General features: G+C 37.9%; 1 protein-coding gene across 7 annotated transcripts in view; it reads left to right on the forward strand.

Moving 5' to 3' along the window:
* Positions 1–24,667, forward strand: part of GPSM2 (G protein signaling modulator 2) — a 31,885-nt gene that overhangs the window by 2,300 nt on the left and 4,918 nt on the right. For 3 of the 7 annotated variants that reach the window (XM_030496176.1, XM_030496173.1, XM_030496179.1), the window contains exons 2-11: positions 11,782–12,094; positions 18,093–18,314; positions 19,373–19,508; positions 20,024–20,166; positions 20,731–20,854; positions 21,127–21,242; positions 22,325–22,480; positions 23,287–23,395; positions 23,792–23,921; positions 24,522–24,592. In XM_030496176.1, the coding sequence (XP_030352036.1) occupies positions 12,033–12,094; positions 18,093–18,314; positions 19,373–19,508; positions 20,024–20,166; positions 20,731–20,854; positions 21,127–21,242; positions 22,325–22,480; positions 23,287–23,395; positions 23,792–23,921; positions 24,522–24,592 (1,269 nt within the window). In that variant the 5' untranslated portion in view covers positions 11,782–12,032. Of the gene's footprint in view, positions 1–11,095; positions 11,188–11,781; positions 12,095–13,808; positions 18,315–19,372; positions 19,509–20,023; positions 20,167–20,730; positions 20,855–21,126; positions 21,243–22,324; positions 22,481–23,286; positions 23,396–23,791; positions 23,922–24,521; positions 24,593–24,667 lie in introns of all 7 variants that reach the window. The other 4 variants (XM_030496174.1, XM_030496175.1, XM_030496177.1 and 1 more) reach the window with 3 other exon arrangements.

Here is a 24,667-nt window from a genome sequence, read left to right on the forward strand (position 1 = left end):
ATAAACTCTATAAGAGTTAGAGTTAGACATTATGTTCTGGCGTAGCTAAACTGAAATTGTACCACACCTCATCCTATTTATCCACTAGACTGTAGTCTTTGCTAGTCTAGTGCCTCCCCTTCTTTTGCTTACTCAGTTTTTCAACAGAGGAGCATAGTTAATCAGGAATTCTTTTTTAATCCATTTATTGACCTGACTGCAGACATAAATTTTACCCACCTATAAGTTGTGGCTTTTCAGCAGTGAATATACTACTTTAGAAGCTTTTCCAGCCTCATGTGCTTTCCTGTTAGATTTTTGCCAGCAGGCTGCAGGGCACGTGCATCCTGGGTTGCCATGGAGAGTTGTGCAACCATCGGAAATTTAAGAGAACGTGCGGAGTCTTGCATCTCAAAAAGATTAGTGAAGAGATTCCAGTCCTTCCTAAAATTTTGTTGGAGAACTTTACACCTTCTGTTTAAGTCGTTATTTTATTAGTGTTGAAAACGTCAGGAAAAAGGTCGTCATTACAGTGCAATCCTTGTGAATTCTTTGCCTGTGCGTTTTTATTGTGTAGACCTCTACCAGTGTTCCTTCTTACTTATTTCATTAATGATTACCTAGACTTCTGAACTGTAGTTATGTATCCCTCTTCAGGAGGAAGGACTTTATACTTTCGGTTACTTCCTTATAAAGCTGAGACAAAGCTTAACTGAAACTTAAGACCACCAATAACTTAGATATTGGACGAGAAGAAAACCTGTATAGGTTTTGTCTGTTGCTTTATTTAAAATGCTGTTATTTAAATGCTCTTGTAACTCTTTCAAGTGTCTTAAAACTACTTGGGATTGTACATTCCTACTGCTCTTGCTGAAGTGTAACTTTAGAACTTGATCATAGAATCATAGAATGGAAGGGACCTTAAAGCTAATCCAGTTCCAACCCCTTGCCATGGGCAGGGACACCTTCCACTAGAGCAGGTTGCCCCAAGCCCCATCCAAGCTGGCCTCGAACACTGTCAGGTGGGGCAGCCACAGCTTCTCTGGGCACCCTGTGCCAGTGTCTCACCACCCTGACTGTAAGGAGTTTCTTCCTAATATCTAATCTAAATCTGCCCTCTGCCAGTTTTAAAGATGGTTAGAAGGTCAGCTCTCATGGTTAACAGGTTAAAGTAATTTTTGAAAAGGTATTGGTAGACATCTTACCATTTTGTTCTTGTGCTCTCATTGCCACTTGGCTTTAAATTGTTAATATTTTATGGGGGTTTTTTTTCAGTATTTAGAGAGAACAATTCTTTGTTTGCTTACACCTTCTTTTGGTAGTCAGCAGGCCTGACTGATTCTACTGTGAATGTTGAGTAAAAGCATTGCAAAAACGTAGAAAACCTCTTTCTTTTGGCATGTTGTAGAGGAGAACACCACAATTTTCAAGATGAGTCTTGCCTCTTGTACCATGTTAAATGGGAGTTTATTCTTATTTTGCTAGAACAGTTTCTAGTATCAGTTCTTGGCCTTTTCATGTCAACAAATGACAACAGACCGATTTTCTAAACCAGTGTTCTTCAGGTCCCCATGCGCAGTATGATTCGGGGAGCAGCCTGGCTCCCTGCTAGGGAGGAAATGTTTTAGTAAGACATGGGTGGTTTTCTCTAAAAATAGATGTGATGCGTCCATAGCTTTAACTATGGAACATAGGGGGAGTTTTTCTTAGATTACACAGTTTATCTGGATTCTTCTGTTTTGCTTTAAACAGGATCACTTTTAGTTTCTGTTAATTTTCTACTTTTTTAATTTAATAGGACAGATATTTATATTTTTCTCTTTCTGTCATTCATTTTTTCTGTAGCAGTTGTGCAGTCAGTTTCACTTTCCACAATTTAGTCATTCCTGCCCAGATCTGGTAACTATGATCTTGGGTTTAGTAGTTTTTAAGATTAACATCTTGATGAAATTGTTTGTTTGAAGAGCAAGTATTGATCTGAAGACTTTCTGAAAAATTAAGCTGTTATTGCTGTTACTATTGCTGAGAATGAAAGAACAGAGAGATACCAGGGGAAGAAAATAAACCCTTAACTTTTATTTAGCTATTTAATAGCAAGTTAGCTGTAGAAATGATTGTATTAAAAAAAAAAAAGAAGAAAAAAGTATTTTGTGGAAGACCACAACATTAAGAATGTAAAATATAGGAAAAATAGAAGTGGAAAACTGGTAAGTGATGGTCTGAAACATATGTAGTACTGAACAGAGGGATAATGTTAAGCTGCGTCTTGGGACTCAAATTTGGCAGTGTTCTTGTCATATAATAAAACTTTCGTGTTAACCTTTTGCTAATAGGAAGGAAAAACTTTCATGCAGCTGAGTTGCATGGAATATAAATCATACATGATCTACAGAGAAGCCTCTCTAAATATTTATTATTTCTTCTCTGTTTCTGTTTACTACATTTTCCTACCATTGTCCTGCTAGTATACTGTGTAGAATTATGTTCCCTGCATGCATCACTTTGGAGCCTGTACCTTGCCTAGCGGTCGATGGTTTGTTAGAGGACAGGATATGTTATTGTGACCAATAGTGTTTGTGTGATAATGTGTATATATAGAGGATAAATCTGGGGGCAGTGGGGCAAAATGAAGTCCAGTTCAGTATTCATCACACAGACTGGAAAAAAAAAGTAATTGACTAGCTTCTGAATAGATTTGCATCTGCATCCCACATGTTAGAATAAATATGCAAAGCATTCTACCACGTGGCATCTCAACAAGTACTGTATTCTTTAAATCTACATGAGTGATGTTCCATAAACAAACTGTGCCTGTGTTTATAGGAAGCGAACAATAAGAAAAGACCAACACGTGATGTTCTTGTTATAGTACGTGTTCATCTGCACTTCTGCAGTTTGCACAGGTTGTAGCTGTGTGTTGGCTAGCTGTAGACTCATAACTGAGAAGACGTTTACTACTTGTTGTTAATACCTGTGAATCGAGGGTGATGAACCAAGCAATGCTGCTGGCATTAATCTATTGTGGATCATTTCAGTAGTGTATTACAGGCTTTATGGGAGCTACATCTGCTTCTTGCAGGATAAAAACTTGCTGGGGTGGTAATGAGTTCTTTATGCTGAATGTCTGCTTAATCTCTCAATGAGCATCATAGCGTGAAATAGGAAATTTGAAATAGCAGCTATATTGCTTCGCTTAAATTGCTATTGTGTTTTACTACTAGTGATTCTAAGGTTTTTTTTTTTTTATTTTCTTTTTTTAAATTTATGGAATCTCAAGACTAATTGTCCCCTTTCTCTGTAAGATGCTTGTGCAAGAAATGTTATAGGCCAAGAAGGAGCTAAGTGGAACATTTTACTGTAGAGATTTGTGATTAAACTAGCTCTGTCAGCTTAAGTGTAAATAGTCAATATTTTGTGCTGAACTTTTCCCATCTGGTGTTCTTTGACATCATATAACATGCTCCATTTCCCGGACTGAAGGTACTTGAGAAAATGTCTTGTTGGCTGGGAGAAGCCTGGTGTATGTTAATTTGCATGATGAGGTTTGAGTCCCTAATAAGCAGAAGTAGCAACGTTCAAATTTACGTTCAGAACCTGGTAACAAAACTCTCACTGATTTGTGGTAATATGATTTCAACTTTGCGAAGAATAAAAGGATCACAAGTTATTACTTTGCTGTGAGCTGTCATTGAAGTCTGTTGTGGCATTTAAGCAATTCAAAATTGCAGATTTCATCTCCAGTTGTGGGATGCTTGGAAAGAAGGCAGCACAATGTTTGTTTTCAATCTATGAATGACAGTAAGTAAAATCTTGGAAATTTTCTAAATTTTTCTAAATGAAAAAAAATAAAAATATGAAGGAATCTTAATGTCTTGGTGTATAGAGTATGTGAAAAAATACAAGCTATTCTGACTTCGCTATTTTTTTAAGGCAAAGGGAGGATGTTATTCTACTGTCTTCTTGTATCTGAAATCTTAACCTTCTGTATTTAGAATTAGTTTTCAGTTGGCTTAAGAGGTTTATTATGGGGATATTGGTTCTATTTTGCTGGCACTTCATTTTCTCTTCCTTTCTTACTTTGTCGTAGTGTGGGACTGCCTTACTGCAGGATTTAAATAGACAGCTTACATAAACTATCTGCAGGAATATCATTATAATAAAGATGTTTGTGGTTACTTCTGTTAGCTACACCCAGTTCTTCAACTTGTGCACTAGACAGTAATTATGCGCATTAAGTAGCAAGCTGATTTCTAGCTAAATACCGAGTTTCTTAGGAAAAGGGTGTTTTATTCTGGAAAGATACTCTGTGGTAGAGGCACTGAGAGGTCCACCTTAGCATCACTGAACACCGTTATTAGTCTCACACATGCATTTGATGCTTCTTTGTTTTACTCAGTGTAATGATGTGTGCTAGCTGTTTGGTTTTGTCTACAATAGTTTCTAAGACGGCAAGTCACTATACGACCTGCATCATTGCTAGATATTCCAGCAATATATTTCTGTTTACAAACCTGTACTATACTTTACTATGCCTAATAGGGCACCTTCACGTTTACTAAAGCTAATAAAGTTGGCCTGGAACTATGACTGAATATACTAGCAATGAGGATATATGTTGTTTGTCTTTATGTATTGCATCATTCTCCTAAGTTTCTGGCATCTCCTTCTGCTCTTAACTATTCCATTTTAAGGAATATATTTTCATTTCAATCTGATTGCTGGGTGAAAATATGGTGTTTAGTATGAGTAAAAATACCAGGTTCTGGCCAGCAATTTGAATGTTCCTTAATGAAAAGTGTTAATTTTCTTTAGGTTTTGGTATGATACACATTTCTCTTGTTGCATAGTTGTTTATGCAGTTTTTATCTGCCGCTTGGGTGTTTCTCATAAAAGGAAAAGAAAATAACCCGTAAGAATGCAGGCGAGCTTCTTTCTGACTCAGAGAAGGAAGATGCTTCTGCAATCAGTTATCATGGTTGTTTGGAATAGTTGTGTGGTTTGTTTTTTTTTTAATGATCTGGCAAAAATAACTTCTGTCATTAGGTCTGCTTCTGTTTTAAGGTTGGTGATCGTGGGTAATACTGAAAATAACAGTAGGTAATGCTTGTTAAAGGAGGGGTTTGCACGACCCTTTAACAGAAGGAGGGAGAGGTGAACAAAAAGGGTATACAGAGTTTAAAAGGCTTGCCATGTTACAGGTCTTTAGCATTATTTAAAGGTCTGTATAGAAACACTCCTAGACTTTTGTTTGCCTTTAACACAGTGTTGTATAAGCCAGGTTATCTAGTCTGCTTTGCCAAAGAGAGATGTGAGTAGAAGGAGAATCAAGAGTAATTAGCTAATATGAAAGGGTGTAGAGGAGACGAACCTTCTCTTGCCTGTATCTAGAACCCCCATGCAACAGGGTTCATTGGGTTTAAGTAACCAAGGAACTAAAGAAAACCACAAACAAACAGCATTTTTAGAAATAGGATAAGTATCTCCACTGTTACCGTGCCTGTCGTAATGCAGGACCATGTTAAGATAATAAATGTTGGTCTCTGTTCCTCTACTGTTGAATTCCAGTCCATGCTTTCACTTCCATCTGTGGATGCTGATCCTTACTTTGTTTTGACCAGAATTTGTTGCCACCTATTGGTTTTGGTTTTTTAAAATCATCTCACAATTTAGAAGGATTTCATTGCTAGCATCTTTTAAAACCTTATTTTAAAAGTATAAATAGAATTTCATAAACTATTATGGTTTATAATTACATATGTAATCTTGTGAACTAGTTGTGGGTTTTTATGCAGTATTTTCATTACTTTGATATAGTTGCTAATATTTTAGTCCTACTTTGTGCTATTCTGGGCATACTTGTGCCCCTTTGTCAGTAGGGGGATTCTCCTTCTCCAGTCATATTGGTGACAAGTAAAGAAAATGGGTGAGTAAATTAAAATACTTTGACAAAAAGCCTTTCTTACATTTGGGTAAATGCAGTGCGAGAAATGATATGGGGAGGGAAGTGAAGAATAGAATCGATTGGATCACTCGGGATTTTGTGATAGATAATGATATATTTGCATAATTTTTCATTTAGCTCTTAGTTTTTTGAGGGGATAGATGTAATGAGTGTCATAGTTCCCATTATTAGTATTTTTCAACTCTTTTATAACCTCTGTGTTTCTGTTGACTGTATGGAAAGACTGATGGTTATACTGAAGTAATTAAGTCTTGGGCTTAATTGTCCAAGAAGGGAGATAAAATAATTTCATAGAAAATAGAATCAATTTTCCATACCTCACTATAGTAATTCTATTTTTTTGATTCATAAAAAGTAGTTAGCTATGCATTGGTTTCATATATATGACAGTCCTGTCCACATGGTCAGGGGAGAGGAGAGGAAACTTCATGTTTCTTTTTCTGTTAGTATGCTGTAAGTGAAATTCAAGACTTGCAGAGCAGTGATTAGTAGCATTCCGATTTTGTTCAAAGAACATCACTTGTGGCCCAGAGCCAATACAATACCCACTCCTTCCACCCATTTTAGAGTTGTCTGCAATATTCAGTAATGTGTCTTAGTTTCATGCTGGCCCATATTTATAAGTCAGCATGGTAAATATAATTGGGGTGGAGGCGGAAGTGTCTGAATCAAGAAAATTAGATAGTGCTATTAATTTATTTGCAGCTTGTCTGATGAGACTGATAGCATAGGATGTGTTAAGCTGGGTCTTTTCCATGCTCTATAGTGATTACAGGCTCTGCAGAATTTGCTTTATCAGACTCACACCTAGGAGGAGTGTCTGAGGTAGTTTACAAACCTCAGTTTTCCTGTTCTGTCCTTTAGGTGCAACCTGTTAATGTCTGGTGTGAGCTGCACTTGGATTGTGTGTTGGATAGTATGCTTGTGTGCTGCTTATATTGTATGCTGCTAAGCCAGTTCTTTAAAAGAAGTGGTTTATTCTGTGTGCATCGGCTCCATATATAAATCCATGAGGAGAACAAGGCAGTATTTCAGAGCAGGTATTGCTCCATGTCATCACTGACCCTGAATAAAACCTCAAATTCACTGCATCAGTGAAGGTGGGTTCTGTGTGCTGGCAGCTCATCAGCTGTTGAAGTTCTGTCATAAGTGGTGCAGGGAGGAGTTTAAAATTAAGTTTCCAGCAGTAACTTCACTGGTGTTAGCGCCGTCTTTCTGGCATCTGCATGGTCTACTCTCATGACTAGTCACTTGTACACTCCTCGAGGTTTGGAAAAAATACCTTTTTCCCAACATAGCACAGTGTTACCTTAAGGTTCGTTCACAGGGAGGTATATATGACCACAGAAATGCCAGTGATGCTGCTGTTTACCCCAGATTTCCAATTACGATAAATTTAGAAAAAAACCCTTTTTCGGACAGCATTAAAGACTAAAATTATGGGTTGTCTAGTTCTGAGTGCTTCTGGTTGTACTGTTTGTGTTTATATGCTGTTTTATATTTTAAAGGTCTGGAACCAAGCTAAGCCCTGTGTTTCAGTAATAGAACTGTCAGGGTATTTTTGTTGCTGTTTAGCCTGTCTCTTTCTCCACTGGGTATGCAAAGCTCTGTTTTGTTTTTATATAATCCTGTTCAAGCTTTTTTATTTTTCCTTTTTTTCCGCCCAGCTATAGCCTCTTCCTGAAAAGAAATTCAGACTTAGTTCACCATTGGGAAAATTGCCTTAATCTTGAAACAATGAATTTCTGTAGCTGTTTGGTTTCTTTTGAGGAAATACCATTTGTGCAATTGGTCTCCCTTTGTGTGTATTTTCCCTCTAGTAGCTTTTGAATCTGTCGGTCAGTGATGACTTCATTTGGCAGATGCTCCACTCCTATAGCTTTGTGCAAAATAGCAGATGGGTGGAGAAGGCATTACTTGGTTGTCTCCTGTAGGGATAGGCAGAAAGAATGAGCTGTTAGATACTCTTGTTTGTCAGCCCCCAAGTGACCAGTCAGCATATGTCAGCCAGTCAGTAACCGTAGGTAAGCAAAGCAATACTTTTATCATCTGTCAAGCTCTAGAAAGGAGGGTATGGGTTGGGGGAAGGAGCCATTGAAGCAGCAGAAATGTACTGTTTTAAGAAGATGCGTGGGGGGAAAAAAACATCTCCCTCACCAACTTTTTGGTTTTATATACTGGTTTTATATACTGTTAAGAGCGGTATCGGTTTTCTGTGGCTTGCCAATTCATTTCCACTTGTGTGAAATAGTGTATTCTATCAAAAGTTAAAATGAAGGCATCTACCACAGACATTCAGCCTAACTAACAATTGCACACTGATTAAAATGATGATTTACCATTGTGATAAAATCCATGGTAGGTAATCAAATCTTTTCTGAATGGGAAATGCCTTAAAACATGAAGTGCTTGTCTGGCAGTTGTAAGATCTAGGACAATTAGCTTGCATAACAGGCTTCTGAGAACGAAATTACAGCTCTTGTTTTATTGCTGTCAGGGACTTGAAACACACTGATCAGAACTGAGGATGGGGAACTCTTGGTTTCTTCTGTAATTTGAGTGAGAGTGAGGCTCATTCAGGTCTTAGCATATGCATCACTGATTCAGTCCAGTTATGTTAAGGGAAGGCTGACATGAACCTTCTTTGAGTATCAGCCATTGGGCCTTGGTTCCCTTTCTGAGAACACTGATAATGGTTTTGTGCAAAATGCTGAGAAAGTGCAAGCGTGATGGGGTTTCACTTCTTAAAGCACTGTTGTGTGGGATTCCTTTCAGGAGGTAACATTCGTATTTTACCATGATTTTTTATTTAATTATAAAATTCTTACAAATTATTAGATTTTATGCAGTTTCAGAGAATCAAATTAAAAATAGATTCATAGAATTTAGTAAGGAAATGCCTTAAAACCTCATGCGATGCAAACCCCAAGCTTCTGTATCAATAAAGCTTCTATAGAAATTGTGATTTAATAGAAAAGAATGAACAGTGACTTTTTGAGAGTGCTAAGTACGGGGTTTTTTTTTTTAGATAAAGCATTGCATTGAGTCAAAGTTATCTTTTTACTAATGGTTTGATTGAAGATCCTTTAGCTGTTTCTAGGCAGGGTGGATAAGCCCTAGCAATCGCTCACAATTTTCTCCTAAAAAAGAGTCGATAAAGCACATGATTTGTCTGTTGTGGGGTATAAGATGGCTGTCACATTGGATTGCCTAACATCTGCCTTGCTTTATTTGATTTTGGGAGCTGGTGGTGTTGGTTTTGGTATCATACTGCTGTGTAATTAGTAACACCAGTTTAATTTTCCACTTCTGAAGGAGGCCCAATTTTCTCTGTGTGCTTTTTCCCCCCTCACTATTTTGAAATTACAATAAAGCTAGTACCATTGCAGCATTTGACAGCTGGAATAGTAAAACTGTGCAATTTGAAGTTGTGTATACAACTTCAGTTTTCTACTTTTTGCTTTCCTGAAAGGCAACTTTGACATGGACATGGAATTTGTATTGCTTAGAGGTGTAGAGAGAATAAATGTAAAGCAGCTGCTTTGCATTAATGCAGATTCTTTTCCTAGTAAGCACCAAGTGCTTTTTTTCGTGCTGCGTGAAGTTTTAATGAAAAAAGGCAGTTCAAGAGAAAGCCCATTTCACTGTTATGCATGACAATAGGGTAGAACTCCTGATTTTGGCTAATCCACTCAGCTTTTCTGCTGAAGTACTGTGTCCTCTGAGTCAATTCCATGTTGATCACCAGTTCAGGAAAAGCTTGGTTACAGAGAGAGTCTGAATAATTACTGTGCCTCAATTCAAAGAGCAAGGTGCTTAGTTTGCTATAGGGTAATTCTCCCAAGGCGAGTTTACACCTGAGAGATGCTGTCTGTGGAAGAGTTCATCGATTTCCACCTCTGAGTTTTGAATCCACCACTCAAATTATTATGTTTTAAGTTTGCTTACTGATTACCTGCTGGGTGAAGGCATAATTTGATGTCCTAATAAGTTACGGGGGAAGGAAGCGAGGTAGGAAGACCAGACCTAGTAATTTTTGTTGGATCTGTGATCATGATGTGTTGGCCAACTTGGGTGTGTCTGTATCACCCTCACAAGAAGAGTAATGTGCCATACAGCCAGCAAGGAGGGAAGAAAGCAAGGAGCAGTGGTTCCAGGTGGTGGGAGATGGTGGTGTCAGTCAGAGGATGAGGCTAAGTATGAGGACAGAAGCCTAGCTCAGATAAATGAAGTTATAGACAGCTGATGCTGTTCTGCTAAAAATAACTGATATTTAACTAAATGCAGGCATTCGGATGTACTTTTCAAAAGAACTGGGTTTTTTATTAAATTTGGCTTTTTATTTTTAAAAAAGCTTCTTAAATTATTCAGTTAATTACAGTTACAGGATAAATACACAAATTACCAGAGTCATTTGTTTCATGATCCATGGCAATTGCCAAAGTACGCACTTTTTAGTTTGTGGCATGTTGCAATTTGCATGAGCATATCCGTGTGGAAGAGAAATTTGAATCCCTTGCATTTGCTGAGCAGCAGGAGTGCTGGTGGGTGACTGCTGTAGATGGCATGGCTCCGAGCTCCCTTGCTTGTGTGAGTTATCTGATTTGGGGTTCGGACAAACTTCCGGAGAGTAAATACCTTTAACACAGTCCTCTCAGTGTGTGAGCAGCAATGGGTTTGTAAGCTGCATGTGTCACACTTTGTAATTGCAAAAATATACCCACACCCACTTGTTGATGCCAAATAATTCTAACGATGAGTATGGAAGGGCACAGTAGTTGTTTAACAGGGAGAATGTGGACAGTCTGTTTGAGGGGTGCTGTCAGGGTAGAGCGTGATGGGAAGCATGAGTCTTTGCTGCTGGTAATTGATAAAACTCGTGAGATGAAAAGGCATGGCCCACATTGACAAGTAAAAATAGAGGGTTGTTTTCTTCTGGTGACAGTTTTAAATCTGAGCTCTGTTCTTTTGACATCTTTGTAGTCTCTTGATGAAATATGCGTTTGTGAATTACTCAACTGTAGGTTTACTTGCAAGGGAAGGTAATATTAGTACTGAGCAATAAATATGTCAACTCCTCTACTAAAAATATCCTTAAGAGTGGGTAAACTTTTGAACACAGAGTTTCTTTTCTGTTCATCTTTTCCCTGCCAGCCTAAACATGTCTGATGTCTAAGTGCTGGCTGCTGCAGTCCCTTTGGAGCAGACTCTGGAGCTCGTATGACAATGCTGCAGCAACTTGGAAGGTGAAGCCAGTGTAAAAAAATCCAAACAAACTAAAAAACCCCAAAACCCCCAGACCTCCCCTGCTTTTTTGGGAGTGGGGAGGGGAAAGGGGAATAGAGCTTAAACCTCTGCTTGCTTCTGTGCTCGTGATGTTCTGGGTGGGATGATCTCCAGAATGGATGATCTCCAGATGGGATATTGCCAGCCAGTTCTGACTACTGTGGGAGTTCAGCTAGCTATCAGGGCTTCAGCAGTACTGTTTATGTGTAAAGCAGTTTGTGATTTGTTTTATATTATGTCTTTCATTCTGTAGCTTTTGTTCTTGAAACTTTTTGCTTGGAATGTCAGGAGGCCAAAGAATACTAACAAGGGTAAATTACTCAAAGTTTCCAACAGAAGAGAGAGCGTTGTTTTTGTTAAACCCTTTTTGCTTTCTTGCTTGCCTACAGGAATTCACATATGTACGTAGAAGGCTTTGGCTCTGGCGTTAAGTTCTTGATTGACACTTCCTGCTTGGTAGGAGTAGTGTTATGCTTTTACATCAGCTGCAAATGGTTATGAGTTATTAACTGACTATGAGACCTCAAGCCAAGCATCTTGTGTTCCCTTTGCAGAAACGCAGCTGAATGAAGCTTAAAGGGCCACAGATGAAAGAACTCGAACATGTTTCTGAAGGTTTAAGATGTGTCTGACAGTGACCTCCTTACCTTACTAATAAAGAAGAGTGTTTCAGCAGAGCTTAGGATATGTTTACTCCAACTTCTTAATGTACTAACTGGAATGGTGTTCTGACAACAATTCTTCATAGTAAAGTACTTACCCTACTACAGAACAGTATTATTTTCTCTACTGATAATGCAACTCAATGGAGGAAAGTAATGTTTTGATAAGCATGCCTGAAGATCGTTCCTTTCATGTTCGATACAGGTAAGACTATTAATTTTAGTATGGATGAGTAAGTGTGGTTAATAATAGAAAACTAAAGAAGTTGCAACAAATAGTTTGGTGTTTCTGTTGTTAGTGTTATTGAAACTGAAAGCTAGAATAACTTGCTTTTCTTGGATTTAGAACTATGAAAATTCAGTTTTGTTATATAATGTATTAGTATAACTACATGGTTGTATAGTATTGGAACTGTGTGTGGTTGCAGAATAACATGATTGTCTGTATTTCTTTCTATTTCTGATGGAATGATAGGAGGTATGATTCCTGCATGGTAATAGCAGCTCTCTTCTTTTAGCTTCCGGGCTGCATTTGCCAATTGTTGAGTTTGGTCTGCTCAAGTTCTCTGTACTTGTCCCATTAATGCTTGTGTAAACAATGAATTTTTGGGTGTGCCATCACCTACAGCAGTGTTTTCCTTGCTTAAAATAAAGAAATTAGATTGATAGATAGAAACTGATTGGATATCTTAGTCTAAAAAAGTGCTGTTGCTGCAAGTCAAGAGGATACGTGATTTCTCTTTGAGAGCTTTTACCATTTTTCTGCTGGAATCCCCTTTACAGCTGTGGGAGGACGTGTTAGCACTGCAGGCTCGCTCTAATGAACCTGAACGACAGAAGCATTGTGTAGTGCGTGGTATTTGCATGGATGGTGTTTGGAATGGTAAATCTTGCAGCTCATTCAGTAGGAAGGGGCAGTGGGACACTGGCATGATTGTTCTAAGAACAAATAAAAAGCGTGATTCTTGTTGTGTGCTCCCCTCTATTCTGGTCATCCTGGTTCTGGAGGCCTTGTTCTTGCTAGCTAACAGGAACTAAGCACTATTCTTATTTGAAAGACAGCACATGCGACAGCTCAAAATTAATTCTGAAAATGTTTTGACAGTGTTAGATTGCTGTTAGACTGGTCTTCTCTTCCGTTTCACAGAAGTACAGTTCTGGTTAACAGTGCAGTCAGCAGGAGGAGCTTTTTCATGGCCAGGAAGGAGATGAGCAATTAAACTCTCTGCTCTCTTTATTTTGCTGAAATCTTTATTATGGTGGCTTTGAGAGCAGGAATCCCAAAGTATGTAAACATGGTATTTCTTCTGTGCTCAGTGTTTCTTGAATGTATCTACCTCCTAGCATTCCTCTAACATGTTTATCGTCGCTGTTGCTGATGCTCTTGGTGCTCCCCAGGTGGCTGCAGAAGATCCTTGCTCACTCTTTAATAAAAGCAGGAGCTGTTCAGGGTACTATTATAGAAGTAAATGGCTGAAGAAAGCGGCACAACCAATTGTCTGGTTTAAACTGAGAAGCCAAAAATAACTGCAGAAAAATTGGCAAGCACAGTGAGGGTAAAATGCCTTACTGCTTTGTGCTGTATTTCAGTACAGGCTTGAATGATACTGATTAACAGTATCGTTAATGGCCTTATTAAACCTTGCCATAAGAACTGTGCTCGGATGAATATTTAAAAAACACGGAGGCATAATGCTTGTAATTTTTTAAAAAATATTAAGCTTTTCTAAGACATAGAGGAACTGCAAATCGATTAGGTATATTGAACTGGAATTTTATGATGATTTAATGTAATAGCTGTGATTCGGAAAGATTGTGCTTGGTTGTAGTTTAAAATTTAATGCAGGAAAGAACAGGTCATAAATTACTGGGGGGATAGGGGTGTTACTTATGCATTTAATTTTTTTTTTTACCTACAGGTCATGTCTCAGGCTCATTTGGGTTTGACTGCTTTTTCCTTCTTTCTGGTATTCCAATAGAACTAACTTTAAAAAGAAGTCGGTGGCCTACTCCTAAGGAGAGGCTTTATTATGGGTCTGTTTCATACTGTGCAAGCTGTTTCTTCGTCCCCAATGTAGCTGGCCACCATCACTTTAGCAGCCATAAAAATGCTTATGCTGGTAGACGGAAGCTGGGTTTTCGTATGTTGTTTAGTGATTGAAAATGCTGTTGTTAATAAAGGGGTTAATAAGTGATCTGTAGAGTAATTGTTTGTAGAATTCGCTTGTCTCGACCTGCTAAATTCATACACAAGAAACTTGTAACTGCTTTTATCTTGACTGGAGGAAAAAACCCCACAAATTCAGCTGTGTGGTTTCTTTGTGTATGCATATGATGCATGTGTGTTGCTTTGTTTCTAAGTCTGCCATCAAACCTGGTTTGATTAAAGACAGTGTTGCAGTGGAGGTGTAGTTAAGGTGTTTGGAGGGGTCAGTGTGGTGTATTTCTGCAGTATGTACAGAAACCAAGACTAAGGGCAGGAGTTGGGAATAGTATAGGATCTTTGTTAGTGTGGCATTAGTAATTTTATGCATCTGAGTTGGGGAGATATAATAGGATTTTTTTGTTTAGTCTCTAGGTATGTTACATGTGTCGTAGGCAGGGGGGAGGAAAAGAGAAAAGGGAGCCAGGCGAGATGAAAAGCTTAGAGGGACAGATAAGGATGAGGTAGTTTTACAAATGAGAAATTATTCAGGAGATGCCAACCTTTCAGAGAACAGGTCCAAGCAACTACAAACAGAATAATGAAACAAATCCCTATGTGGGTATTTCCACCGTAATATCTGGAAGAGCATTACCCAGTTTATCAGGAATGGAATTTCATTACAAGTACACAGATGAATGGGCCTTGTTCTCTTCTCATCTCTGCAGATTCAGTGTATCTTTTGTTTAGCCATTGGGTGTTGAATAAATAAGTAATTCAATTCAGCTCTGGGAACAGAGCAAGTAATTTCATATTCTCCTTGTAACTATTTAATGACTTCCTAAAACATTGATAACCTAGTGCTGTCTGGTCTGCCAGCACGCTGTTTAACTATTAGTAGGGACAGTTTAAACATTCTAAAGAAGTGATGGTTTTATGACTGGAGAACACCTAAGTAAATCTTAAAAAAAAAAAAAAAAAAAAAAAAAAAAAAAACCCACCAAAAAAACCCAAAAAAACCCGCAAAACCAAAAAACCAAAAAACAAAAGAAACAAACAAACAAAGTGTTAATTTTCATAACAGAAATAACTTCATAAATAATGGAGGAATAAAAACCCGAAACCCAAAACTAAACCTTTTCTGAGTCCGGCTTTGGTGCTTGATGGATAATCCTGCGAACTTTTAAAATAACTGAATGATTTCACAGCTCTTCCATAATGTGAATAAAATACTAATATTGGATACGGGCAACTGTGGAAATAAATATCTTGTGTTCTCTGTTAATTTTTTTTTTATAGTGTAATTAGACTTTGCAATTGCAGAAGTTCAGTAAGAATGGATCCAAATGGAATCATAGCTTTAACTCGTCATACAGATTCTGCCAAGCTATTCACACAGCCTTTCTAGAGTTGCACTCGAGTAGTGTTAAATAGTGGGTTCTTTTTTTTTTTTTTTTTCCACTCAAACAGTTCCTAATTCCTGTTCTCATTTACTTCCTGTCGTTCTGATTGAATTAAATACTGTAATAATTTTCGTCAGCCTCGGTATAAGCCTTCATAGATATTTGTGTTCTGTCTGAAAAAACTGAAATCTTTGATATTTAATAAGTTATATTATGTCTAGGTTTGCAAAGTCAAAGATTATGTTTCATGTTCCTTGATGAAAGGGTAATGCTGCCATGGCATTTGGCAGTCTTTGACGTAGTGTGATATTGTCTTTGCACCTTTTTAAACTGTGCCTTTTCTTCATTGATTAGGTGGCTGATTTATCACAATTGCAAATCCAAGCATGATTTTTTTTTTTTTTTTTTTTTAATGGGACAAATTCACGTACAGAACCGGAGCCCACTGTAACGTTTTGGACTGTTATGTCATGTACACGTCTTGCTGAAAGCTCTCCCCTTTTTAGCTAAAAATCTAAAGAAATGAGTGTGATTGTATAATGATCTAAATCTTCGCACTAAGGAGCACCATATTTTCTAGCCATCACTTTAATTGGCCATGTCATTTAACATGAGGTGTCCGGAGAGAACCTCTTTGGATAGGATTAAGATTACCCAATGAAGTGTTTTAAGTCTTAAACCTTCAGTTGCTGATGGTGTAATCATTTCTGCCTTGTACTTAACTGTACTTAATCATTTCTGCCTTTTTCTGTCTGACGTTCAACACATGCAGAATGTAACAAAACCCAGGTTGTGCATTCTAGCAAACAGGAATGCTTTCACTTCTCTGAGAAGAGCTTCCAAACCTAAAAACACTGCGTGTGTTATGGATATCCAACCTGAGAAGTTGGGCCTGGGAAGAACTTCATGCCTGACTTTGCATTTGCTGTCTGCATCTTCAACAGCTACCAGGTGGTTTTAATTGCAAAAGTTAAATATGTCTGCCATCTCGTTGTGCTTAAGTTGTGGAATGTCGAAGACCAGCAGGTATGGTACAATTTTGTCTTGGTAACTTGTTTTACCTATGATCCAAAATCTTCTAGTTCTCTTGAAAGTAATAGGATATTTCCAAAATATTCCTGTCTTACTCAGATTTGAGTAGACTGTCATATAACCTAGTTTCTTCCTATTTAGAAAAATAATGAAACGTTAACGGTGCAGGTGGGTTAAATATCTATCACTCTGTCTTGTCAAAACAGCTGTTTTCTGCTGTTGCCATTAAAATAACTTTTGGAAAAGTCAACATTTGATTGTTGCTATTACTGATATGTGCATACAAAGGGAAACGATTTTAGGAGTAGAATTGTAAATGTTTTATTCTTACAACCGGGTAAATATCAAATCATGGCATGACAAGGATATCTTTAACTACACCAAATGTTCTGGTTTGGAGTGCAAGCCCTTGTACGTACTGTATAAACCACTTGAAAAAAAGAAGAAAAATTCAAAACAATGGACAGATTTACAAAGTTGATGTCACCTTTTTGGCAGTATTAGCACACGCTTTTTGAACACTTACAGAAAGGCTTTGACTGAGTTTCCTTGTTTAAAATATGTTGTGAAAGTAGAACGATAATTTTGTGAGCTTTTTAAAATGCATGTATCTTTAAAATGTGCTTCAGGATGAAGACCTGAAGATGTCTTTCTCATCCTTCTCTCTCTCACCTCGCTTGCATTAGGAAATGTTTGTATATAATCATTAACACTTAGTGAAATGTTACCTTTTGCACACCTGAATTCCCAGTAGCAAAACCACAATGAATGTGTTTTGGCAGCTGCAGTTCTGTAACAGCTTCTTTGCTTATTGTTCAAAATGTAGTCTTCTACAAATTCTGTAAATTAATTCACAACTCCCTTCTTTACTGCTTGCTGTATTTTGTATCTACACAATTATTTGCTTATAATAATAAAAAGTATTCCATTGGGTTTCGAACAATGGCATCTCAGTGAAGTAACTCGCCTTTACATACATTTTGTCATTAATTCAGTCTATATCTTTTTTTCTTTACACTCGGAGAATTTTCATAGCAGTGCCACTGTAGGAAATGATGAGGTGCCAAGGAGTACTGAATTACACAGGAAACAACTTTGGGAAGAATAGTCATGGTCTTTGATACACAGGAATAATTGAATTTTTAATTTAATTTTTTTTTCCATGGAACATTTTGCAGATAACTGTGATAGGAGCCTAAAAAAAGAAGAGCTTATGTTTGTCAAAACGGGTATTTGCCAATAATAGCTTGTTTTCTAGGTCACTTTTCTGAGATTATATAGATGGTAAAAACTCTGCATTTTTGAATCCTACAGGTGCTATATATGGACAAAACAGTGTTCGGATTTCCTCCCTGAGACTTAGAAAGAAAGAAGGAAAAAAAATAATGGTGAAGCTGTTTGTTCTAATGTTATGTTTGCTCACCACCTTTGAAGTTGCATTTTCCATTTCAGCATTAGTTTCTGTAATATTACAGTACAAAGCTCATTGCTTGTCCTGTGATGCTGAGTCTCTGTCCTAAACAAATGGACACCCTCCTGAGTAAAATAAGCTTTTCAGAACTCTGGTTACTGGACAAAGTCCTGCATTTAGAGTGACCGTGTATCTTTTTGCTTATGTTGTGCAGGATGGAGGCTTCCTGCCTGGAGCTGGCTTTGGAAGGTGAGCGCCTGTGTAAAGCAGGAGATTGCCGAGCCGGTGTGTCTTTCTTTGAAGCAGCAGTTCAGGTTGGAACTGAAGATTTAAAAACACTCAGTGCTATTTACAGCCAGTTAGGCAATGCCTATTTCTACTTGCATGAATATGCAAAGGCCTTGGAATACCATCACCATGATTTAACTCTTGCAAGGTAATCTTTTGTCTGTCTTTAACCATATTCTCCATGTCATCCCGTTCTTGTAGAGATGAGCAGTTGGCTGTTCATTTTTCTACCCAACTCTACTGTTACTACTCTCCAGTCAGGGAGTGCGGTGACAGCAGAGGGCCAGGGGTTCTGGTAGGTAGCTTGATTGCCTTTTAACCTGGAGCTAATACTCGGTCTAGCACCATAATCCTTGTACTGACTGAGACCTTGCCAGGTTTGTGGATAATTGAATGGCTTCTTTAAATCCACCCTTCCTTCACCCTTTCCTCTTTTCTAAAACTCAGTCTGCCTGGCTCTCTTGTTTACTAGGCCCAGCTCATTCATGTTTCTCTGTGTAAAACTCCTTATAATATAATACTGTGAAGTCTAAAAACCCTGTGCTTTGCACATGTTGTTTATGCATCTGACTTTTAATGATTGGTTATAGCTCCAATAAAAGACAGAGGCACTTAATGCACTTGAGCTCAATTTAGGCACATATCTATTCTTCTCCCTGCCTTAACCTGCTCAAGTGCTGTAACCTTGTGGGAACTTGTTCTGTTGTGTTATTCCCCAGGTACCACTGAGTGGTTCAGTGGCAGTCTTTTGCCTTAAGTCTCATTTAGAATCTAGGAAATGTGGCATTACCTCAGATCTTTCTAGGAGACGAGTATGTCTTGGAAATAATGTAAGACTATGATAGTCCAGTAAAATGCAGCAGTAGTTAAACCTCTCTTTCTAATGCTGGGACTGCCTTTTACATAACCATTAAAAAAATTATCTTTATTCTCTTCCTAAAAGAAATTAATTTTTAATGATATGTAGATCAATCTAGTTCAATGCCATGAACTAGCTGTTGCACAAACAGCACCAACAAAATGAAATGTCTGTTAACCACAGACTGAACCAAGTTTATGTGAGTGCAGTTTAGAGATAAAACTGAATATATACACATTTGCATAGTTGTAATCTTTTTTTTCTTCTAATTGTTTACTATATGTTGATTATCTTGGTGTCAAATTGTACACTATTAATCACTGGGTGCTTTATTTCTGCAATTCTAGAACAATTGGAGATCTACTGGGCGAAGCTAAAGCTAGTGGGAATCTGGGCAACACCTTAAAGGTTCTTGGGAATTTTGAAGAAGCTATCGTTTGTTGTCAGAGACATCTGGATATTTCCAGAGAGCTTAATGATAAGGTAAGAATTGCTCAGGCAGCAGGAAGTAAACTGCTAACACACACTACTGAACCCTGTGGTACTGGTAATGTGTGCCACCTTTCAGAGGGAAGTAAATACTGCATATTGAATTATTTATTCAAGACAGTAAGAATCTGTTACTTGTAAGGTAGTTGTTTGCACCTGGAAGGTTTATAGATCCAGATTAATAAATATTATCCTGTTTTGTGGTGGTGGTTTTTTGTTTCGGGTTGGTGTTTGTTTTTGGGTTTGGTTTGGGTGTTTTTTTTTTTTTTTTTTTTTTTTTTGATTGATTTAATTTTTAATTATAATTGGCCTCAAGAATTATTATGTGTCTTGCATCTCAAAAGGAAGTGGTGTGTCTGGGTGGGAGTAAGGTGGATGTTAAGAACAAGTTAAGAGCATGTTTTGGCAACTAGTTAACAAACTTCTTTTCCCATCTGTGGTTTGTACTATTAGTTGTGATGGAAGACTGAAGCATAAAATTGTAATGCTGCCTTTTGCTTTTGGTTTAGGTAGGAGAAGCAAGAGCACTGTATAATCTGGGAAATGTGTATCACTCTAAAGGGAAAAATGTAGCCAGTGCTGGGACTCATGATCCAGGGGAACTTCCAGATGATGTGAAAAATGCTTTACAAAAAGCTGCAAATTATTATGAGTAAGTAGTAGCTTTAAATGTTCGGGAGAGAGAGGATAAGGTCATGTACTTCATTAGAATATTGGCAGAGTTGTGGAGTCATGAACCAACTGTGGCATGATTCTGTTCAGAACATTGGTACCTGTGGGTTTTTTCCCTTTTAAACTGGGGGGTGCACTATTTTCTTGTTATGCCCTTATTTTTAATGTACCTCTTACTACCTGGTAAGTCCTTCCCTCATGTTAGAATCCAGCAGTATTCTTCAAACCAGACTGAGTCAATGATAGGAGCTTGGTATATTTGTATCTAAGGTAGCTCTGCAATTGGAAGCCAGCACGCCAGCTTGAGAAAAGATGCTGTTAAGTTCAGGATCTCAGAGGAAATCTTTTCTACTCAGTGAAAGATTTACGGTTGCATAAAGGCCATTAAAATAAGCCAAAGTAGAATATAGACCAAATTATATAGACCTTTTCCTTTATATAGATGGAAAGATTTAAAAAAAAAAAAATATTATTTAAATTACTGAGTGGAAAAAAACCCCTGTTTAAGTCACTATTCTTTCCCTTCTCTCTTCCCCTGAAACAGGGAAAACCTCGCAATAGTAACAGAGCTGGGTGATAGAGCAGCACAAGGACGTGCCTTTGGAAACCTGGGAAACACACACTATCTTCTGGGCAACTTCAGGAGTGCGGTTTTAGCCCATGAACAGGTACAGCAATGTGCTAGTAAGGAATTCTGTTCTAGCAAAACAGCATTGGTTGCTCCTGATCTTAAGGACATGTGTTGGATCTTGTTGCAAGCTTTCCAACACAAGTCTTAAATCTTCATGGCCCAGCTTCAAGGTTGGCTGTTCTTTTCAAGCACTGGCCTGAAGAAAAATATAGATGCATGGTAGAAAAAACTGAGTGTGCACTTCTGTGTGCAAATGTGTTGCAAAATACAGATTTGAGAGAATAACACAATTATTCCATGGTTTTTAAGCGTCTCCTAATTGCAAAAGAGTTTGGTGATAGATCAGCGGAAAGAAGAGCATACAGCAATCTTGGAAACGCCTACATCTTCCTGGGTGAATTTGAAACTGCTTCGGAATACTACAAGTTAGTTGACTGCTTATAAATAGAATTTGTATGTCGTCTTGTGCAGTTTACTTCTGTTGTGCCTGGTACTTTAGCTCACTGTAGAGTAGCCTTCTCTCCAACATATCCTTAGAGAAGAGCTGTTTCTTGGGGGGGGGTTTTGTTTGTTTTTTTGTGTTTGTTTGTTTTTGGTTGTTTTTTGGTTTTTTTAGCAAAAAATAATGTCTTTCCCTAGTTGTTTAATTCTTATGGTTCTTCTAAGGGAGGGGCAGAATTAATCTTTTTTACATTTTTCACTTTTTTTTATTACTTTAAATAGATTCTTCTCAGCACTGTAGATAGACACCTTTCTGTGATAGGCATTTATTCTCTTTCAAGCATTACTGCCTTAGCTCTTAGCAAGTTCTGGAATGATGTAACTTCAGTACACCTGAGATGGGGAGCTGTCTGGTGTATACGCATTAGCTGAGATAGGTGGTGCACATCAGCAGGATTTTACATACCTAGCCTGTACTTTCAATCAAGACTTTTTTTCTTGATCTCTGCACCACTAAGCTGTGGCTACTGTAACTTGGGAAAGTAGAAGCTTGACAAAAATACAGACTAGGTGCTAATAGTATCTTAGGTGGATTTCAGAGAGACCCTACCTGTTCTTTTCTGAAGGGAAGAAGCTTCAGTGCTGAGCACATTTCCTCTTAGCACTCACATTCTTCTTGCCCACCAGTGGCAGGCTGGCTCAGCAGTTACAGGTCTGCTTGCTCATATTGATGGAGAATATACAATATACCAACCTGTTGCAAGTGCATACTGTCAGGAAAACCGCTATAAATTATTGATGAAGCAATAAATTAAAAATAGAAGATGGTGCTTAAGGGATCAGTCTGCTCTAGTAAAGTAAATAGAAATAGGTTGCCATGGAGGGGCGTGGAAGACAGACAAAATCTTGTTAGAGTTTACATGATAGTAATAGATTTAGCAGCCCCTTTGCCAACCCGGTGTCCTAATTTCTTTGATTTGTAAAATTGATTTTTTTAGTTGCGCAAGTGTACTTGTAAAAACTCCTCCTTGCAGTCATTTTTGAAGTGACTAACCCTTTCTTTCAGGCGGACGCTCCAGCTGGCTCGACAGCTTAAAGACAGAGCTGTGGAAGCACAGGCCTGTTACAGCCTTGGGAACACGTACACTTTGCTTCAAGACTATGAAAAAGCAATTGATTATCATTTGAAACACCTTGCGATTGCTCAGGAATTAAATGACAAGTAAGCCCTAAGAGATCATTTAATGTGTGTATGACATACCAAATCCTGTTAGCTCTTAACTCTGCTGTCACTGTTCTGTGAATGACAGCTGAAGTAATGTGTATTCCCTGCAATGCTGGGCTCCAGTTTTCACGTGGAAAAAAAAAGATTTACTCATGAAGGTATTGCAGCTAATGAGTCTGAGATGAAAGATGAAGTGATGAATGACTGACTCCACATCATCTTCTGTCAGCATCTCCTTTTGTAAATTAGGGAGGAGAAAAGCAGCTCTCTCTTTTTCATGACTTCATTATAATAATTTTGCATACCTTCAAAAGAATACATCTCCTGCTTTTCCACAAATTTAAAATATGGGAACGGATGAGGAAAGGAGAATAATAGAGTAGCAACTAATGCTTATTTTATAATCATGATTTCTAAGGCCTTTTTTGTGATGTTGGGTGCAACTAAAATATTTTGCAACCTTTAACTGTACTTCTAACTCAGTAAACACTGTGAAGAATAATAAGGCATGCAATCTAAGGAAAAGCAAAGTAGGTTGTAAAGTGTTTCATGCTTGCAAAACCGAACGAATTATATTTGCTGAGAGGTTAAAAATTAGTATTTTTATTAGATTTGCTCATATTTATGGTTATACCCAGATCACATTCCTTTAAACACAAAAATGTGTTGGTGTTTGAAGTTTCTGATGATAGCCTTTATTTTTCTTGGCACAGCAATCTCATTGTGGCAATATAATGAAAACCTGACCCCTAGTGTTCAGCGAGTAAAGGTATAATTGAAAATACTTTTATTTTTTTCTGCAGAATTGGTGAGGGAAGAGCATGCTGGAGTTTAGGGAATGCTTACACTGCGCTGGGAAATCATGACCAAGCTATGCATTTTGCAGAAAGGCACTTGGAGATCTCACGAGAGGTATGAGTTTCACACTTGCTGTATGTTGGCAGTTTTGCTCTCACACAGTGGTTTTATGGAGCTGTGTCCATGCATGTGACTTGGAATAATGGAATGGATTTTGTCTGATTTCTGAGATAGTTGATTCCAAGTTATTTCTGCCCTATCTCACTGCAGGTAGCTCCTTAGTTCTGGTGCCACATTTGACAGAGTCATGATGGAATCCAAGCTAACAGCCTAGCTGAGGTGTTTTAGGTTTTGTTGTCATGTATTTCATTAAAAGGATGACTCAGTTTTTCAACCAGGAAAACTTTTTCAGCTTTTTTATCTCAGAACTCTAGGGGACAAAGTGTGCTTTCTATTTACATGTGTTTATTTCATTACAATAATAGAACTGCTTATTTTGTTTGCTTGCAGGTAGGAGATAAAAGTGGAGAACTCACTGCTAGACTTAATCTTTCAGATCTTCAAATGGTTCTTGGATTAAGCTACAGCACAAACAACTCCATGATGGCAGAAAGCCACGTGGTAGATACCAGTCTGAATGGTAAATACATGCCTATTTCTGCAATACTTTCTAACAGTGAACTTAAAGAATCTGTTGTTAGTGGTGTTTTCTGACTACAGATGATTGAGTTGAGCAGATTTTGGGTTTGTTCCTCCTCTCCTCCTTCCCCAAAAGAAAATTGGTTTTGCATTATTGGACCCCTTCAGCTCCTCCTTTTCTGGCGGGTTTACATTGTGAATCACAGCTTACCGCTTAGTTTCCTCACATTAAAAAAAAGCAGATGCAGGGACACACTTACAAATAATAATTTTTAATGTGGGAGATACATCTATTTGCTGCCAAATTCTTTTTTTTTTCCTACCATCTTAGCAGTACGGGGGTTACAGTACAGCTGAATTCTGTTCAAAGACCCATGGTCCTTCTCTTGTGTCCCAGGAAAGCAACTTACATAGCTTAGATCAGTGTGGTTCTGAAGGCTGCTTTTACTAGTTGTTACTTATTCCCTGCTGGGATATTTACCTGCACTGTTTTGGAACTCAGAATTGCTGTATCTTGCACCATAGATGAGTACAGCCACAGCTTTGAAGGTGACACTATAAATCTTAATGATGCAAAGATGAACTTGATTCTTTCTTGAAGGTACCAGACCAAGAGTAGGACGCCGCCACAGTATGGAGAACATGGAACTTATGAAATTAACTCCAGAAAAGGTTGGCACTTTCCTTCTTTCTATGCTGGTGGTGAGAGTGCAGTGACTTCAGCAGTTGTCAATAGTCAGAAGTTTT

Source organism: Strigops habroptila, chromosome 8 (assembly GCF_004027225.2).
Source record: "Strigops habroptila isolate Jane chromosome 8, bStrHab1.2.pri, whole genome shotgun sequence".
NCBI lineage: Eukaryota > Metazoa > Chordata > Aves > Psittaciformes > Psittacidae > Strigops > Strigops habroptila.